Source organism: Acipenser ruthenus, chromosome 1, assembly GCF_902713425.1.
Source record: "Acipenser ruthenus chromosome 1, fAciRut3.2 maternal haplotype, whole genome shotgun sequence".
NCBI classification, from domain to species: domain Eukaryota; kingdom Metazoa; phylum Chordata; class Actinopteri; order Acipenseriformes; family Acipenseridae; genus Acipenser; species Acipenser ruthenus.
Genome location: NC_081189.1, coordinates 81,797,143 through 81,818,357, shown reverse-complemented (window position 1 = coordinate 81,818,357; position 21,215 = coordinate 81,797,143). Strand labels below are relative to the sequence as shown.

Here is a 21,215-nt window from a genome sequence, read left to right as displayed (position 1 = left end):
TATATGACAGAACCTAATAAATACAAGATACAGCTGTGTGCTTCATACAGTGATTAGACTGAAAACTTTGTGTTTTGAGCTCAGCTCCGCCTATAGAAAGCTGTCATACCAGTGAGAGGGACTTGAACCTAGCCCAGTGTGCCCTGACCTTCCTGCAACTGTAACGGGACTGAACTGCCGATCTCTGTTAATCTACCAAGACCCTCTAGTCTCTCAAGCTGCTTTTGGAAATGGTCTGACGCTAACCAGGATCACAGCGCTAATATATATAAATATCCCCCACCCCCAAGTTCAGTTTAGTTCAGTACAACTAATAAATAACCCAATATCCAGGACAAAATACATCTAGTCTGTTTTTTTGGAATGAACAGTGAAAACCTGAACTAAAGAAATACATTCGATATTTTGGAATTTTTTATTTTATTTTATTAGTTTATTATCTCATTATATGTGTTTTTAATCTTAATGTAATACTCTTTCTGCAGTATTTTTTTAAAAAGCAACAGCTGGTTACACCCCCAGTAAGACCCCTAATAACAATACTTTTATCTTTCCAGAGTACCTGTGGGCAGAGGATCAAAATCCAACGTGTGCTGATGAACTGTCCAGAGATTGTGACCATTGGCTTCGTTTGGGACACAGAGAACTCTGATCTCACTGAGGAGGTTATTCGGTCTCTTGGGCCACATATATATCTCTCTGGGGTAAGACTAGTGAATTGAAAGGAACCATCGCTTTTTAAATTTGATTTTCATAAAAAAAAAAAAAAAAAAGTTAATTTTTTTTTTTTTTAATTTGTTTTACCATTGTGTATATCTGTTGTTATTTGAATCTATTTGAGAAAACACAGCTGTTTTAGTAAGTAAAAATATGGATAGTTAAGAATCAAGTTCAGCATAAAATGAACAGGTATTTGTTCACTCTCCTGGCCAGGGTTTGAATTTGGCTCAGAACTAACTAACCTTGTGTCAACATTCTTCCACATCACAACACTACCACCCTGTTCCAGAGTAATCTGGTAGTGTTCAGGAAAGGATTAAGGTGTGCTCAAAGTTATAAAGGGACACTCTTGGGGTGCCTCTTACTATAGCCATAGCAATGGCCACTCATCTTTCATTTGCACAAAATACCTGTTAATTCCCGATGTAAGTATTATTTCTAATAAACATAAAACACATTTTATAACATTGTATCAAGAATCGTTGTTCGTGGTAGCCTTACAAAAAATGTTTTGCATCTTGGAAAAATCTGTCATGTCTATGTCTCACATTTTTACATGTGGATGTTGTTTTGTATTTACAGCTGTGCTGGGGTGTATGTTACTAACATACTTGTTTTGAAACAAAAACATAAGCAGACAATCATACAGGATAACTAGGGCTCATAGTTTGTTTATTTTTGGTCACATGATGTCCCTTTAATGTTATATTGAGCCGAATCCGTTTCTTAACTAAATTCTTGGAAAAGCATTGATTGTAAAACTCAATGTAAAAATAAAATAAAATGGCAGCTCCTTATTTTTAATTTAAACTGAACACAAAAAGTGAGTTCAGTTAAATTGCTTTTCCCAAGTCATTAAGATTTCAAATCTTAATGACTTGTTGAAAAAATGTTATAACATGCTTTGCAAATAGTTTACTCTTAATTATGATTTAATTAAATCAATTTAACTTCACTCGCAGTTAGTGTTCGGTTTAAATTAAATTATTATTATTATTATTATTATTATTATTATTATTATTATTATTATTATTATTATTTTACAATTTCAATTAAAAAAAAAAAAAAATCAGTCTCAATCAAGTTACAGGAGAAAAAACTAAAGTGAACTTGTTTTACAATCAACACTTTTACAAGAGTTTAATTGAACGGAGTCTCCTCAAAAAAATTGACATGGTAGTGTAGCGTACAATCAATTTTATGCAATAAACAAGAACAGACACTTTAAACACAAATAATGAGTGGCTACAGAACAGTTAAATGTACTTGATTAAAATAGACTGATTTAACAACCAGAAAAAAAACCTTGGTTGCCAGATTCTGCTGGTAAATTAGTCTGATTTACAGTTGCAAAGGGGCTGGTTTGTAGTGACTGAAAAAAAAAACATGCTCATCAACTAAATATGTTATTTTTTAGTAAGTATAAATGTGCAGTTTCATTTGGACATGGCTTCAAAGTGGAAAATGTATTATAAATAGTATAATAAAATGGAAATGTAATTTGTGAAATGACTGAAGATTCATAACATGCTGAACTCCTTTTTATTTTATTTATTTATTTGTGAGTAATAATATAATTTGTGGATACATTTTGAATCCGTGTCTGTTCCCTGTTTCTTTTCTTTTTTTTTTTTTTTTTAATACAGTTTCTGTAAATGTGAGTAATAATCTAGTGGCTTATCCTTGTAAGTCTGCAGTTGCATAACCACATCAAATGTACAAGCGTTGCACCCTAATGAGTTCATGCCTTTCTAGGTTTAGTTTGTGTTCCGCCATGTCGCTTGGGGCTGCCACAAGAAAGATCAGGCAGGGCAGATCAGCTCCAGTGCCAGAAGGGAAGAATGTGCCAGTGTCCTGTGTGTTTTCCTCCATCTTATTCTAACCCAGTTTGTTAGTCCACAAATTGTCTACATACATTCCCTACAAATCAGACAGCATCATATATGAATCACTGGTCCCAGTCCCTACCCAGGTTGGAAAAAATCGATATCTTCATTGACTTTTGACTTGTTGGTTAATGGAATTTATAGATGTGGGCTGTGTAGTATAGATGTGTTTACTTAGCCTAGTGGAAGTTTTCATAGATTTGCATAAATTCTAGTTATAGTTCAGGTTAATAACAGAAATTCACTTCAGATTTCAAAATAAAAGGCTTTAGTTCACACTCTGTTAAGGGCAGTTTCAGTTGTTATTAAAGTGAAATAAATATCATAAACCATTTATTTTTAAACATATTTTCACCCTCATGCAATTCATTAAACAAAGATAATGACTTTGCTGTTTTGCTGTGGTTACATACAGGAACCTAAGAGGAAAATATAATTGAGCAAATAACGTTGGTTTTTAGTAGCGCGAAACTACAAGATAACACTGTACATTTGATTACATTGACTATTAATCTTGTTACATTTTAAGAGAAATTGAGGCTCATGAGTGGCACTGTATTCAGTATATCACACATTTCTTAGGCATTAAAATTTGACAATGTCTAGACGGCAGTGATAGCTCAATTGCAACCTCAGACTACAGTCGGCAGCACCTAATCAGGATACTGATAATCGGGATTTCTGCTTAAATGGGATATAACTCTGGGAGACGGTTTTTCCCAATGCTGTTTATGTGGTTTAATTGGGATGTCACTTTGTTTAATTGGAATACAAAAAAAAAAAAGACTCATATTTTAAAGTATGTATTTAACATTTAGTCATAATGTGATGTGATTTTATTTTTCTTTTCAGTTAGAAACAAAAAAGTGTGACCTAAGGTCGTCTCAAATGCCTCCTGTTTAATTGGGACAGTCGCTTATTCAGGATATTTTTATAAAAATAAAGCAGCACAAAGTGTACGAGCATTGGATCCCAACATTTTTTTTTTTTATTAAGTTTCTGATTTATTATTATTTGTTTCTTATTTTTTGTATTTCTGCCACATTGTTCTTTTTCACCAGTGACAGTGGTTTAAAAAAATAAAGGGGTAGAAAGGGTCCTTAACTCAATATGACACTTCAGTATCAGCACATGGTATTTCAATGGGAAGTTTTGGCATAAAGTGTGCCAATTAAACAATATGTGCTAAAATTGTTAAAGCTTTGTGGTATGTTGCCTATAATTCTCTCTGCCTAGGGTGCTCTCCACATATTAAAAGCATTAAAAGGTCCTTCCCTCAATAGGACGCTTATTGGCATACAGCATTTCAGTCAGTTACTATACATTATAGCACACACTGTTTCAATAAGTGCCTGTGACAGAGCGAGTGAATCCAAGTCATAAATCTCCCTCCAGACCTGTGAAGGCGTTGTATAACAGGAACAGTGTGCCTCGGACTGGATGGGTTGGCAATTCATTCTAGAGAAAGTTGGAAGTCAGACATCCAGAAAGGGGCCGGAGTCACAATACCAGAAGTCATTGCCTTAATGCGGTCAGCGATGTGGCAATCGCAGATTGGAAGAAAAGCAATTGCACTCGCTACCAAAGGGGACGTGACTGAGGTTATATCAGGGGATGTGTTCCAATTTGTTATGGTTACGAAAAGACAGCTGAAGGAGAATAAACGTACCGTGAGTGTTTTGTTTTCTCCGGTCAGTCTATTAATTGTATTGTTTCTCATTGTTAGACGGCAAAACTATCCGGGAGCTGTCGCTTGGCGCCAGCACCGAACCCGAACTAGACTTCATCTCTGTGCACGATAAACTGTATTTCACCACTTGCACTAAGAGCACTCACTCTGGACTTGTGATCGTGTTTGTGTTGTGTGTGTTATAGTCGTGTTTTATTATTTCGGGACTGAACCCCGTGGTTTTTAACTGTGCAATACACATTGGTGTGTAGTGCCAGTTATTATTATTTACTGTTCCAACCAAGCAACCCAGCCAAATAAAGAGCTGTTGAAACTGTGAACTGCGTTTTGTCTCTCATTGCGTTGCACTGCATCACCTCAACACCTGCGCACTGTAAACCACAGTGCCCTTTAAAGTTAAGGACCACAAAATAGTTTTAAATTGTGGGGAGGACCCCAGGCAAGGTTGTAACACAAAGATTTACCCATTTTAGCGCCTACTCTTTTATTGGCACAGTGTGTGCCAAAACTTCCCATTTGAAATATATCGTAACTGGTTGAAATACTGTGTGCTGATAAGTTTAGTTACAGTAAGATTACAAAATGGTTTGGAATATAAAGTGTCTTTTACAGGGACGTGACTGTCTTTTGCACGACATTAGTTATAAACTTGTGCAAATTATTTATTCGCTGGTCTAATGTTTTTAGTTTTGTTAATACGGTATATCCGCTAATTTATTTCGACATTTAAAAAAAACATTTGTATTAATAATGGTGCATCCTGATAAAATAATAAACTGTTTTTGAAGTCTTGTATTTAATGGGAAAATTCCTCACTACTATATTTCAAGTGAATCGGGAAGATAGGAAAAAAACAACAAGGTCTAATACATCTTGCGCGTATTGTTATAATTTACATACTGTATAGGCAAGGTATGCGAGAGACGCATAGAAAAACAAATAGGCTAACAAATACTATAGAACCACTCTCTCGTTTTATCGGGGGTGTCAGGGCCCAATATAAATCCTCTACGCAACCCGCTTTTTTCATTTTTTGTATAAAAAACAGCACACCATTTTAATTGGTACTGCGGAGGGTAATTGCTTCTAATCAACTTAAGTCTCCAATTAATTTTATGAGTCTTCCTCTCCTTTCCCAAACTCCCTGCTTTGAAAGAATCCATTCCCAACATAGGAGGCTTGTTGCTAGGGAGCTGATGTCACTGCCCTATGACTTTTGCTTGTGCATTGCTGCCACAAGTGAACACCTCATTGGCTAAAATAAAAACCGCTTCAGCAAGTATATATTTAATTTGCTTTGTGTTATTGTGCAATGCGTGTGTATATGATAACAGTACAATATTAATGCTTTTGTTTTTAATTGTTTTTCTATATTTTTGTTTGATGTTCTGTACGAAATAAAACAAACCGTAATTCTAAGTGAAATTGCCTATGTATATTGCAGCTAAGGCATGCACAGTTAGACTGTAAAAATGGGGAGCCAACTCCAGGACCGCGATATATTCGAATGTGCAGTACAGCAAGGGGCGATATAACGAGGGGTAGATGTTTTGCACAGTGGCTATGTACTAATGTCTAAATGCACAGTATTTTCCCTTGTGCCATGCAGCTTTTCTACAGAGTCACAGATGAGCAGGCAAAAAGGAGTGAACTGCACCTTGTTGGAATGATCTGCTACTCCAGTAGACACTACTGTGCCTTTGCTTATCATACCAAATCTTCCAAGTGGGTCTTCTTTGATGATGCCACTGTTAAAGAAGTAAGTAGAAATGTCTGCTGTAACTAAAAAACGTGCTGCAAGTGTATCTGCTTTGATCTCTTGCCTTGATTCAGCACCATCACTGTTTTCCATTAGATTTGAGGTCATTTCAGGCAGGATGCCTGGAATTTTTTCAAATGGAAGGAAAAACGGATATAAAGAAAGTTAACATTCTGTAAAGATAGATCAAAGCTCACTCTGCAGTCTGTGCTCTGATGTATGAGAACAGGGCTTGCGGACAGTGTGCCCTTTGTATGCTGAAATTGACAGATATGTTTCACATAATTAGTGTTGTGGTTTCTTTAACAAAACCAGTTAATTAGAAAAATAAATCCTGCTTTTATATATACTTTTTTTTTTTTTTTCTTAGGTTGGATCCAAATGGAAAGATGTGGTTACTAAATGCATACGAGGCCACTTCCAGCCACTTCTCCTTTTCTATGCTAACCCTGAAGGAACTGCAGTATCCACAGAGGATGCACTCCAGCAGGCCACTTTGTGGTCTCATTATAAATCTCTAAATGGGGACCTTTCAGGTGAGTTTATATATACTCTTATACTCTGAGGTAATGCATTTTATATATATATATATATATATATATATATATACACACACAGACGTGCTCAAATTTGTTGGTACCCTTACAGCTCATTGAAATAATGCTTCATTCCTCCTGAAAAGTGATGAAATTAAAAGCTATTTTATCATGTATACTTGCATGCCTTTGGTATGTCATAGAATAAAGCAAAGAAGCTGTGAAAAGAAATGAATTATTGCTTATTCTACAAAGATATTCTAAAATGGCCTGGACACATTTGTTGGTACCCCTTAGAAAAGATGATAAATAATTGGATTATAGTGATATTTCAAACTCATTTGTTTCTTTAATTAGTATCACACATGTCTCCATTCTTGTAATCAGTCATTCAGCCTATTTAAATGGAGAAAAGTAGTCACTGTGCTGTTTGGTATCATTGTGTGCACCACACTGAACATGGACCAGAGAAAGCAAAGGAGAGAGTTGTCTGAGGAGATCAGAAAGAAAATAATAGACAAGCATGGTAAAGGTAAAGGCTACAAGACCATCTCCAAGCAGCTTGATGTTCCTGTGACAACAGTTGCAAATATTATTAAGAAGTTTAAGGTCCATGGAACTGTAGCCAACCTCCCTGGGCACGGCCGCAAGAGGAAAATCGACCCCAGATTGAACAGAAGGATAGTGCGAATGGTAGAAAAAGAACCAAGGATAACTGCCAAAGAGATACAAGCTGAACTCCAAGGTGAAGGTATGTCAGTTTGTGATTGCACCATCCGTCGCTTTTTGAGCGAAAGTGGGCTCCATGGAAGAAGACCCAGGAGGACTCCACTTTTGACAGAAAAACATAAAAAAGCCAGACTGGAATTTGCTAAAATGCATATTGACAAGCCACAATCCTTCTGGGAGAATGTCCTTTGGACAGATGAGTCAAAACTGGAGCTTTTTGGCAAGTCACATCAGCTCTATGTTCATAGACGAAAAAATGAAGCTTTCAAAGAAAATAACACCATACCTACAGTGAAACATGGAGGAGGCTCGGTTATGTTTTGGGGCTGCTTTGCTGCGCCTGGCACAGGGTGCCTTGAATCTGTGCAGGGCACAATGAAATCTCAAGACTATCAAGGCATTCTGGAGCGAAACGTACTGCCCAGTGTCAGAAAGCTCTGTCTCAGTCGCAGGTCATGGGTCCTCCAACAGGATAATGACCCAAAACACACAGCTAAAAGCACCCAAGAATGGATAAGAACAAAACATTGGACTATTCTGAAGTGGCTTTCTATGAGTCCTGATCTGAATCCTATCGAACATCTATGGAAAGAGCTGAAACTTGCAGTCTGGAGAAGGCACCCATCAAACCTGAAACAGCTGGAGCAGTTTGCTCAGGAAGAGTGGGCCAAACTATTGCAGTGATTGCCTCTAAAGGTTGTGCAACAAAATATTAGGTTCGCGGTCCCATCATTTTTGTCCATGCCATTTTCATTTGTTTTATTATTTACAATATTATATTGAATAAAAAATCAAAAGCAAAGTCTGATTTCTATTAAATATGGAATAAACAATGATGGATGCCAATTACTTTTGTCAGTTTCAAGTTATTTCAGAGAAAATTGTGCATTCTTCGTTTTTTGTGGAGGGGTACCAACAAATTTGAGCACGTCTGTGTGTATGTTTGTGTGTGTATATATATATATATATATATATATATATAGATATATAGATATATAGATATATAGATATATATGTATATATATATAGATATATATGTATATAGATATAGATATATATAGATATAGATATAGATATATATAAGTATATATATAATTGGTTAAATAGTAACCAGTAGAGTAAATGGGGAAGTTTACATTTTAAGACAACCATGATGGGTATATTGCACCAGCATCACTTTTTCTGAATGTACTGTAACTGATATATTGGTTCCTGTCACTTCGTGAAAACCTTATTTTTGTTTGGTGTGTTTTTTATTGAATTTGAAATTTGCCAGCTGTCCTAAGATGCCCTCATGGAAAACCGTGTGGGCCAACCATTGATTTACTGTGAGGTTTGGCTTTTACTGAGGATTTCTTTTTTTTTTGTTTTCCTGTTCAGAAAAAAAGAGGGTTAGCAAATTGAAAACAAATGCTACTTTAAGCACAGGTTTGGACACCATTTTGTTCTAATTAATTTGCTATGATCGTGTTGCTATGTGCTGTAAACTGTTTGGATTACCGTTCCCATTTATCAGGGTACCCCTCCTGAGGTCTTTTAATTAATTTGCAAACAGATCATTAGGATAGCTAAATAAGTGACCGAGTACACAATCCTAAACCACATGGTGTCAATACATATGGTCAAAACTGAAAATGCTTTTCTCCACTCTAAGGTCTTCATGATATTTATTTTCTGAAAATCTCATGTATCTATGTGGATTTTGGCCTGATGAAGTAGGCAAATTGAAATGAATTGAATTTGCTACTCTGACTCATGGAAGGTCCTGTAACTATAGTAACCTCTTTTTGAATTGCAGATATAACAGCTAAGAAGCTATATCTTCAAAATGAAAATGGAATTGGGCCATTTTCAAACCAAAGCAGCTTCAAACAGAAATTGCAGCACACTTCAAGTTCAGGATCCAGCAGTGGGAATGGACAAACAAATGGTGGCCGAGTGCAAGGTAGGAGAAAGAAAATAATAGGAGGTAGGTGACTGTACTGAAACATATTGAAATATTTCAGTGCATTGTACCTGTTATAACAGCACATGTTTTACACCATGGAACACTGGTGGTTAGCATAACAACTGCTCTATTCTTCCAAGGAAATGTTAAAAGTCGCTTTAGGTCTTTTTTTATTTTCTTTTAAAGCAAAAATTGTTCTGTTTTTTCCAGTGTGTTTTTAAACTACTAATTAGTTTATGTTTATGAGTTCGACAACACATACATGCTAATGGTGATGCTTAAAGTGCATTCAAAAGGTACAGACTTGTTTCCCTTAATGTAGCAAAATCTACAGATAAATGGATTCCTAATGTAATCTGACACAAAAAAAATAACTTGTAATGGTTAGATTTTTGCATGTGATGTTTGGTTGACTTGCGTTGAGAATTACCATAACTTTTTATTGTTTTGCCTTTAACCTTTTAGACACAACCATCTCATTTTAAAAGCCTGTCAATCAGTCAGGGGTTGTGACTTATTTCTGAATAACCCATGGAACTGTAAGCTTCTATTTCTTGGGATACATTGTTTAATTATTTTATTCTTTACAAAGTCCATAGTGAACCAGAATATTACACTACTGATACACTACTACACTGGACGCATAAGTGCAAAAAACTTTCCAAATTTAAAGAATAACAACAGGTAGATACGGCTATGCATCAAAACAAATTATAGCTGTAGATTACTGTTACATTCCCAAGTAAATCCACACCTTTCCGCAAGGTTGGAGATGGGATTTCCCAACCCAAATTACCCAACTTTCTCAGCCAGCATGGCATAGGAGGTTTGGTGGTCCAGCGGTTTGAGAAAGGGGCTTGTTACCAGGAGGTTCCAGGTTCAATCCCAGCTCAGCCACTGACTCACTGTGTGTGTGACCCAGAGCAAGTCACTTAACCTCCTTGTGCTCCGTTCTTTGGATGAGATGTAAAACCGAGGTCCTATTGTAAGTGACCTTGCAGCAGCAGTTGTGATGTATAGTTCACCCCCTAGTCTCTGTAAGTTGCTTTGGATAAAAGACTCTGCTAAATGACTAAATAATAGTAATGTTCCACAATGTCTCTATCGCCCGAGGTAGGGGGTTGGGGGGTTATGATCTTGACCTAGTTTGGGTTACAGTTTTATTTAACTGTACTATAATTTTTGATTTCTAGTGAAAATCATCCCTGGTGATCCAAAGAGTAAATTCAGAGAAATCTCCAAAGAATGTGCACAGAAAGCAGGAGAGGTCAGATCGCAGAAGAAGGAATTTGAAAGAGGTCAGAGAAGACAGGACTCTGGTAGACACACAGGTAGGTTCAGCTCCAAAAAATAATGTATTGTCAATACCCAGGTTCTTTTTAAACCTTTTAATTTACTTCAGCCTAGAATCCTAGGCATAGTGTTTATACAACTATTGTATATGAAATTCTGTTTGAGATCATAGGTGTCTACTTTTTTTTTTTTATTTTTTTTGTGATCAATTGGTTTTATTTGAGCACACACGATACATTCGGAATCATACAAATTAAGAAAATTACATACAGAGAAACCAGAGCCCGCACAAAATTAATACATAAATAATAATAAGAGGAAATTATATAAACCAGTCATTGCATAATAAGGTCAGCCAGGGCAGCAGGCTAAACTCCACGTCTCTACCATTGTTAGTCTCGGCACATACAGGCTGGCTGGGGTCCACGTTAAGGCCCTGTCCACGCCATAGTAAATAAATTAGATGGGCATTTGCACAAAGGGAAAATCTGGGGCAGATAAGGTGAAATGAGGACCTTAACTTGCTAATATACTAATATAGATGTGATCTAAGATAATTTAAAGTGTGTTTTTGTCCCATTTTAAGTTTTGTGTACTACAGTATATTAACATATCTGACTGTACCGATGCAATATTATGACAAGTATAAATCCTCCTGTATTTTAATTCGGTCTTGTCTTGTCTTTTCTTTATTCTCGTCCGTATGTACACACAGTATAGGACCTGTTTCTAAGCTATGGCGTCTCATGTAACCAGGGGAATTATGGTAACGTACTATGCAAAGCACTAGGGGATATCGGAGGATACTGTGTAACCAGACCCGAACGCGGTTCACGTCCAGACTACAGTTAAACCAGTTTATCTAACCCAGTTATGCTGACAACCGAGTTCAAAACTACCTCCTGAGTAGGTTTCAAATTCGGTTGTCGAACTCGGTTATGAACTGTTTTTAGTGCGGATGGAAATCGAGTTAAGCACTTTTAAACTGGGTTTGAACCCTTAACCTGGTTATAAAACGGTAATGTGGACAGAGCCTTAATGAACAATATCCCTGAACAAGAGTGGGCAGAGTTATATCTGTTGTTATACAAAGCTGCACAATTGACGTTTTAGTGGCTGTAAGGCCAGCAGGTAGAGTTCTACACCGAGTTTAAGAAAGATTAACCAATGAGTCATCATTAAGTAAAAATAGCAAGATTCAGCTACTGACTGAACCAGTCAATTTAGAGAACACCAAAGCTGCATAGCTCCAAAAAGACACAATGATGGGACAGTCCCAGAACATATGCATACTGGTGCCAAGTGTAGCACGTTTACAGTAGTTCCATGCAGGGTATTATAATTTGGAAGCATCTGTACAGGGTTACGTAAGCTCTATGAATAAGTTTAAAATGTATAATTTGATTGTCACCTCCAGATCCTTCAATAAGTAACTGCAATTGTCTATGAATAAGGATAAGTACATCCTTAGTTTTGTTTGTGGCACAGGAACAGGCTGCAATTCTAAAAATGAATCTTTTGAAAATGGTGGACATCACAAGATTTAAGGTGTTTCTTGTAATAAGGCTATAGATACTCTGCAATGCAAAAAGGTACTTTTGTACGTTTTGAGAATTCAATCCCTGTACATTCCGTGACACGCTATTAATATCTGTCATTTTATAATGGTTGAAAAGAGACAGCAAGAGATCCCACCCCCCCCAACAATACTCTAAAAAGCAAATGGGTCTGGCTTATAAAACAGTTTCCATTCTGAATATCACAACATGTGTGAGTTCTGCAATACAAAACATTAGAACAACAACAAATACAAATAAAAAAAAAAACACAAACCACTGGATTTCAACATTTAAAGCCCCCCTGATTTGGAAAAATTCAAAACTATTTATAGCCGTGAGTCTAACAGCAATGCATGTCTAAGCTCAGACCCATTCTGCATTACCTACCGTCAAACCCCTCAGCCAACAGATAATAAATAGTTGTGTAATTATTTATGATTTTTAAGAAACATAAACTCAAAACTCAGACATTGCCACTCGAGACACAAACATTGTAAAGACTGGTATTTTTGGCCCCATTATAAATTAACCAGATCTGTCCAGCCCATCTGCGGTTCAGTAACCACACTGTGTACTTATTGTTGCAGCTTCAGTGTTTTCAAACTTTGTTTTACAGTTCTAAGATGGTTAAAAATAAAAGCAACACAATTATAACACATTGTTAGCTTTCTTAAGAAGATTGTACTTCTTTAAGATAAGCCATGCCAATTTAAGATTGACAGCTGCTGTATTTCAGCTGTATCTACTGTACGAGTATATATAGTACTTTGAACCGGATTTTCAGTACTTCATTATATATATATATATATATATATATATATATATATATATATATATATATATATATATATATATATACATCTATATATCTATATATATATATATATATATATATATATATATATATATATATATATATACACACAGTACTGTGCAAAAGTTTTAGGCAGGTGTGAAAAAATGCTGTAAAGTAAGAATGCTTTCAAAAATAGACATGTTAATAGATTATATTTATCAATTAACTAAATGCAAAGTGAGTGAACAGAAGAAAAATCTAAATCAAATCCATATTTGGTGTGACCACCCTTCAAAACAGCATCAATTCTTCTAGGTACACTTGCACAAAGTCAGGGATTTTGTAGGCATATAGTCAGGTGTATGATTAAACAATTATACCAAACAGGTGCTAATGATCATCAATTCAATATGTAGGTTGAAACACAATCGTTAACTGAAACAGAAACAGCTGTGTAGGAGGTCCAAAAATTGGATGAGGAACAGCCAAACTCAGCTAACAAGGTGAGGTTGCTGAAGACAGTTTACTGTCAAAAGTCATACACCGTGGCAAGACTGAGCACAGCAACAAGACACAAGGTAGTTATACTGCATCAGCAAGGTCTCTCCCAGGCAGAAATTTCAAGGCAGACAGGGGTTTCCAGATGTGCTGTCCAAGCTCTTTTGAAGAAGCACAAAGAAACGGGCAACGTTGAGGACCGTAGACGCAGTGGTCGGCCAAGGAAACTTACTGCAGCAGATGAAAGACACATCATGCTTACTTCCCTTCGCAATCGGAAGATGAATTGGCAGAAAACAGTGGGACCCTGGTACACCCATCTACTGTCCGGAGAAGTCTGGTCAGAAGTGGCCTTCATGGAAGACTTGCGGCCAAAAAGCCATACCTCCGACGTGGAAACAAGGCCAAGCGACTCAACTATGCACGAAAACACAGGAACTGGGGTGCAGAAAAATGGCAGCAGGTGCTCTGGACTGATGAGTCAAAATTTGAAATATTTGGCTGTAGCAGAAGGCAGTTTGTTTGCCGAAGGGCTGGAGAGCGGTACACGAATGGGTGTCTGCAGGCAACAGTGAAGCATGGTGGAGGTTCCTTGCAAGTTTGGGGCTGCATTTCTGCAAATGGAGTTGGGGATTTGGTCAGAATTATTGGTCTCCTCAATGCTGAGAAGTGCAGGCAGATACTTATCCGTCTTGCAATACCATCAGAGAGGCATCTGATTGGCCCCAAATTTATTGTGCAGCATGACAACGACCCCAAACATACAGCGAAAGTCATTAAGAACTATCTTCAGCGTAAAGAAGAACAAGGAGTCCTGGAAGTGATGGTATGGCCCCCACAGAGCCCTGATCTCAACATCATCGAGTCTGTCTGGGATTACATGAAGGGAGAGAAGCAACTGAGGCTGCCTAAATCCACAGAAGAACTGTAGTTAGTTCTCCAAGATGTTTGGGCCAACCTACCTGCCGAGTTCCTTCAAAAACTGTGTGCAAGTGTACCTAGAAGAATTGATGCTGTTTTGAAGGCAAAGGGTGCTCACACCAAATATTGATTTGATGTAGAATTTTCTTCTGTTCACTTACTTTGCATTTTGTTAATTGATAATTATAAACTATTAACATGTCTATTTTTGAAAGCATTCTTACTTTACAGCATTTTTTCACACCTGCCTAAAACTTTTGCACAGTACTGTATATATATAGAGATAGCTAACTATGCTCCCAAAAACGAATCGCTGCAAAAAAAAAATTACTCATAAAATGTCTGGTATTTGATTCAAAGACATCCTTTTCAACAATAACGTTAGAAATTATAGTGCATAATTTTCAATCTGCTTTTCTTAGGGTTGATTTTGAGTTTCCTGTGTTAACGTATTCTGTCTGCCACTTTGTATTGCTTAGGAGAAAAATAATGTAAAATCACGCTTTCAAGACATTATTTTATTCTTATTTTTTAATCACTGACCGTATAGTTAGTAATAATTAAGCAACCCTGTGAGGGGAGATTGCATTTTCTGTAATTCCACGCCATCTCAATTTTACCTGCTAGTATCTCAAACATTTAAGATACCAGCTTCATGACCTTTAACCTACTATGGCTACTATAATGAGGTCTTGTGATCTTTTGACTTCTGCTGTATACAGTGATGGAAATAATTGCATAGCAGTTGGAGTTTAATAAGACACACCTGAGCTGGTTACATGCAAACTGGCTAATCAAGCGTATATTAAAACCTGGAATGGGTGAAACTGTTATACAATAGGCGTTTTATTTCCACCCCTGTGTACAGACGGCACACTTTGGGTTTTTGTCCTCGGATCTGGTGCACAGCTGTATTCTAAGTTACTTTACTGGTGTTGTAAAATAAATGTCATCCTTTTTACTGCCGCATTGTTTTAACCTCTGAATGAAGAGGCTTTCATATAAGCATCTGACACTTGTTTTTACTTTGCCTGCAGATATGTTTCCAGACAGCAGGCCGTACTGTAAGTCTGCCTCACCACCTACAGAAAATGGATTTAAACAATATATAGACCAACGGTTGTACAGTAGCCAGGGAAAAGGGTCTTCCTGTCAGGCCCGATCTTCTCTTGAACCCAGGTTGCCAGCCAGTAGGGTACAGGTACTGCCAGGCCTCCCAACCCACAGCAAGTCCCGGAATGAGTTTACCAGTGGTTACGACACAGACAGCAGCCTGGAGTCTAGAGAGAGGCGTGGTGGGAGCCGGAACAAGAGCAGAGCCTGGAAGCCCATACGAGAAACTCTCAATGTCGACAGTATTTTCAACGTTACTGAAAAACGGCAGCACAGCCCAAGACGCAAGCTCCCAAATGAAAATGAGAGCACGCAGTACGACAGAGAGCACCTCTTTAACCACTGGCCGAAGGAGGAACGGAAGCAGAAGAGTCTAATGACCATCTACGAGGATGAGCTGAAACAGGAAACGGGAAGCAAGAGCTCGCTGGAATCCGAAGGCAAAGGGAACACTGACAAAGAAAAAACAAAGGGTGGGGTGAACCTTAAGGTCCGCAATGACAACTGCCAGATGCAGAGGACTGAATCTGGGTATGAGAGCAGCGACAGACTAAGCAATGGCTCCACTAACCTTGACTCTCCCGTTGTAGAAAACTTTAAATCTAAGGAGCTGAAATGTATTCCAGAGGCTAAGCATTCCAGGTAAGTTGTGATTTTTATTTATTTATTTTATTACAGGACTATAATTGTGAGTATTCATGCACAGAACCAATGGAAAAACTCCCCAGTTTCAGATTAATAATCTGTTTAAAACTAAAAGTATGTTTGACCATCTTTCTGCCCGACAGTACTCATCTCTGTACTACCTGTACAGTGTTGGTAGACATCTCCAAAGTGCTTGTATTTTTAAGTTTTGACTTACCCATTCTTTTAATTAACATGTTATTAAAAAGGTTGAAATTTACTTTAAACGGCATGCTGTTACAAATTATGAGAGCATATACCAGGGATTATATCCCTCTAGCTCAGCAAATCAGAGTGCAGGGAGTCTTTCCATTGAAGTGCAAATGTACAACTGTATACAGCCCATCAAATTCCTAAAGGTTCTTCTGTGCACTCTGTTGGAAATATAAAATATTGACTTGACACTTTAAGCTGCACCGTACAATAATCGTGGTATACCGTGACGTGCCTCGAGTTACACACGTTTTCCACAGTACCAGAGAGATTATCTATGGGACCTACTGTACTGTACTATAGTATGAATATGTCCTTGTGGTTTTTTTTGTGTTTTTTATTTTTTTATTTTAGTTTTTATTGTAGTATTATGAAAGGTTTTGTACATTATAAAAATATACAATAGTACAAATATAGATCATTAAATCTAGATTAAATAGAAAAAATATTAAATGACTGGTTAAACAAAACAGTCGCATAACATTTCTCAGAAAAAGGGATATAAACATTATAAAATGTGACACAGTTAGAAATTGGATTATAAATTAAAATAGTAACATCCAACATACAATATAAGCAGCAGTGTGGAGTAGTGGTTAGGGCACTGGATTCTTGACCGGAGGGTTGTGGGTTCAATCCCCAGTGGGGGACACTGCTGTTGTACCCTTGAGCAAGGTACTTTACCTAGATTGCTCCAGTAAAAACCCAACTGTATAAATGGGCAATTGTATGTAAAAATAATGTGATAACTGTATAATGTGAAATAATGTATAATGTGATATCTTGTAACAATTGTATGTTGCCCTGGATAAGGGCGTCTGCTAAGAAATGAATAATAATAATAATAATAAGATTTAAAAAAAATAATTTCTCTCGCAAGGAAATACAGGTAGTGGACAAAAAATGGAAACACCTGGGTAAATGAGAGACCAAGTATACTGAAAGCAAGGGCTTACACAGGTGTGGCTCATGCGTTAAGCAAATAACATCCCAGCATGCTTAGGGTCATGTATAAAAATGCTGGACAGGCCTGGTTGCCTATAATTATGGCTAGCATGGCTGCAAGAGGAGACCTCAGTGACTTTGAAAGAGGGGTGATTGTTGGGGCGCGTTTGGGAGGAGCTTCAGTGACCAGGACAGCTCAACTTGCACGAGCAACGGTGTCTAAGGTGATGTCGGCATGGAACTCCGACATCATCAGCAAAGGGCAACAGCGGGCGGAAGCGCATACTCCAGGATCGTGATATCCGTGCATTAATTTGAAGTGCATGGCAAAACAGGCGAGCAACTGCAGATCAATTGACTGCAAATTTCAACCTGGGGCACGAGCAGCCAGTTTCATCAAAAACGGTCCGCAGAGAACTCCACAGAGCGGGATACCATAGTGGCCCAACGCCCTATTAAGTGACTTTACATTGGTGTTTCCATTTTTTTGTCCACTACCTGTATAACAAATACAGTATGTGCCAAATAATTTTTAATGTTGATGTATTTGATCTTTTATAAGGCAGGGAGTATTGAATTGGAAGGGAAGGGAAGGGGGTGGAGGGGGGGTGTTGTTTCTAATATTGACTGTGCATTACTATCCCTACCACTCCATTAATCTCAGTGACCAGAAGAAAATAATTGCTGACAACAAACATTAATCCATTAAAAAAAAAAAAAAATTATATATATATATATATATATATATATATATATATATATATATATATATATATATATATATATATATATATATAATCTCTCAATCGTTTGACAACTATTTATTTTAGGGACCAACTCCAGCCAATGAATGCTGATTTCCAGACTGACAACATGCATTCCTCTGTTTCTTATGGTAAGTTATTCAATTTCACTTTTTTTCCACACAGCCTTTTTTTGTAAAAATCAATTTGCTCTGGTGTACTTCTGGTGCAGTCTTTTGAACATATGAATCGGCTAGTTTTTACAGATACCAGAAGGAAGCAGTAATAATAAACAATGGTTAATGTCTGAGTGGAACAATAGCAGCTATCCTTTTTTAAGTGATTCCAGAGAAATGCCAAAGCGGGGAAGATTTTTGTTTCAACGAGGGACTAACTATATATGTTAGACATGCTTTGTTTTCCAGTGCACACAAGAGAGCACATCCAGACAACCTCTGAGACTGTAGCTACAGTGAATGCTCTGAGTCTTTGATCATCACCAGACTGCAAAAACACAAAAAAAGAACTGTTTAAAACAAAATCATTCACCTACAGTGCCTTGCGAAAGTATTCGGCCCCCTTGAACTTTGCGACCTTTTGCCACATTTCAGGCTTCAAACATAAAGATATGAAACTGTAATTTTTTGTGAAGAATCAACAACAAGTGGGACACAATCATGAAGTGGAACGAAATTTATTGGATATTTCAAACTTCTTTAACAAATAAAAAACTGAAAAATTGGGCGTGCTAAATTATTCAGCCCCCTTAAGTTAATACTTTGTAGCGCCACCTTTTGCTGCGATTACAGCTGCAAGTCGCTTGGGGTATGTCTCTATCAGTTTTGCACATCGAGAGACTGAAATTTTTGCCCATTCCTCCTTGCAAAACAGCTCGAGCTCAGTGAGGTTGGATGGAGAGCATTTGTGAACAGCAGTTTTCAGTTCTTTCCACAGATTCTCGATTGGATTCAGGTCTGGACTTTGACTTGGCCATTCTAACACCTGGATATGTTTATTTGTGAACCATTCCATTGTAGATTTTGCTTTATGTTTTGGATCATTGTCTTGTTGGAAGACAAATCTCCGTCCCAGTCTCAGGTCTTTTGCAGACTCCATCAGGTTTTCTTCCAGAATGGTCCTGTATTTGGCTCCATCCATCTTCCCATCAATTTTAACCATCTTCCCTGTCCCTGCTGAAGAAAAGCAGGCCCAAACCATGATGCTGCCACCACCATGTTTGACAGTGGGGATGGTGTGTTCAGGGTGATGAGCTGTGTTGCTTTTACGCCAAACATAACGTTTTGCATTGTTGCCAAAAAGTTCGATTTTGGTTTCATCTGACCAGAGCACCTTCTTCCACATGTTTGGTGTGTCTCCCAGGTGGCTTGTGGCAAACTGTAAACGACACTTTTTATGGATATCTTTAAGAAATGGCTTTCTTCTTGCCACTCTTCCATAAAGGCCAGATTTGTGCAGTATACGACTGATTGTTGTCCTATGGACAGAGTCTCCCACCTCAGCTGTAGATCTCTGCAGTTCATCCAGAGTGATCATGGGCCTCTTAGCTGCATCTCTGATCAGTCTTCTCCTTGTATGAGCTGAAAGTTTAGAGGGACGGCCAGGTCTTGGTAGATTTGCAGTGGTCTGATACTCCTTCCATTTCAATATTATCGCTTGCACAGTGCTCCTTGGGATGTTTAAAGCTTGGGAAATCTTTTTGTATCCAAATCCGGCTTTAAACTTCTCCACAACAGTATCTCGGACCTGCCTGGTGTGTTCCTTGTTCTTCATGATGCTCTCTGCGCTTTAAACGGACCTCTGAGACTATCACAGTGCAGGTGCATTTATACGGAGACTTGATTACACACAGGTGGATTCTATTTATCATCATTAGTCATTTAGGTCAACATTGGATCATTCAGAGATCCTCACTGAACTTCTGGAGAGAGTTTGCTGCACTGAAAGTAAAGGGGCTGAATAATTTTGCACGCCCAATTTTTCAGTTTTTTATTTGTTAAAAAAGTTTGAAATATCCAATAAATTTCATTCCACTTCATGATTGTGTCCCACTTGTTGTTGATTCTTCACAAAAAATTACAGTTTCATATCTTTATGTTTGAAGCCTGAAATGTGGCAAAAGGTCGCAAAGTTCAAGGGGGCCGAATACTTTCGCAAGGCACTGTAGATTCAGTATGCTCTTACACATTGCATTATGTGTGTTTGTTACAGATGTTTATATCGCTGAATACATTTCCACCTGTCAGGAAATAATGATGTCCCTCCCCCCCCCCCCCCCCCCAAAAAACATCTGGCATCTGGATATTCTGTACATCTCGCTTTGTATTCCCAAGCACAGTTTAAGCTGCATACATACTGCTAATACCATAAACAAACTAAACTGAAATTATATATTTACTTATTCAAGTCTAGGTATCGGTGTGGGTCAGGTAAAAACTTGTTTTTTTCTCTAAATACTGTACCTGCAGGCAATAGAAAAGTGAACTATATCTAATATTCATATGCTGGTTTGGTCTTGGACACCAAGCAACAATTTTTAAATGTAATATCAATGAAATGTATTTTTTTTTAAAAAAGCAAAACTACTACTACTTGTACTAGGGATGCACCGATTTTGATTTTATTGGGCCAATTCTGATTTCCGATATATTGTCAGGGTCTTTCCATTGATGGCACAAGGTGTGTACTGTGAAAGACACAATTAAGTAGGCAGTGCCCTTCACTGGGATTTCTGTGGCCAGAGGACAACACTGGTGGGAACACAAATCTGTGCCAGTCACAGAAAATGAGAGAGCGAAGATCCTCTGGGACTTCATCTTGTGACTGGATAAACCTGTCGAAGCTAGAGAGCCTGATATCCTACTCATCCAGAAGGTTTCAGGATCAAACCCACAGAAGATTTCCACCATACACATTGCTTGCCCCTGGGATGAAAATATGGCAGAGAAAGGAAGAAAGGATCTTCAAATACCAAGCCGTGAGAATGGAATTAGAGAGAACATGGGGAGGAAAGACTAAAGTGGTGAACATTGGCATAGATACCCTTGGAGCTCTTGGAGCCCCACCTTGAAGGGCTGCTTCCAAGCGCTAGACATCACCATCAACATCTTCCATCTTAAGGAAGATATATAAGTGTGTATATGTATATATGTATGTGTGTGTAT

At 37.6% G+C, this 21,215-nt stretch overlaps 1 protein-coding gene across 6 annotated transcripts in view; it reads left to right on the top strand.

The window, feature by feature from the left end:
* Positions 1-21,215, top strand: part of LOC117421311 (inactive ubiquitin carboxyl-terminal hydrolase 53-like) — a 68,049-nt gene that overhangs the window by 34,695 nt on the left and 12,139 nt on the right. For all 6 annotated transcript variants that reach the window (XM_059031033.1, XM_059031023.1, XM_059031038.1 and 3 more), the window contains 7 exons: positions 558-704; positions 5,906-6,055; positions 6,426-6,591; positions 9,119-9,265; positions 10,462-10,599; positions 15,373-16,090; positions 18,121-18,185. In XM_059031033.1, the coding sequence (XP_058887016.1) occupies positions 558-704; positions 5,906-6,055; positions 6,426-6,591; positions 9,119-9,265; positions 10,462-10,599; positions 15,373-16,090; positions 18,121-18,185 (1,531 nt within the window). The remainder of the gene's footprint in view (positions 1-557; positions 705-5,905; positions 6,056-6,425; positions 6,592-9,118; positions 9,266-10,461; positions 10,600-15,372; positions 16,091-18,120; positions 18,186-21,215) is intronic.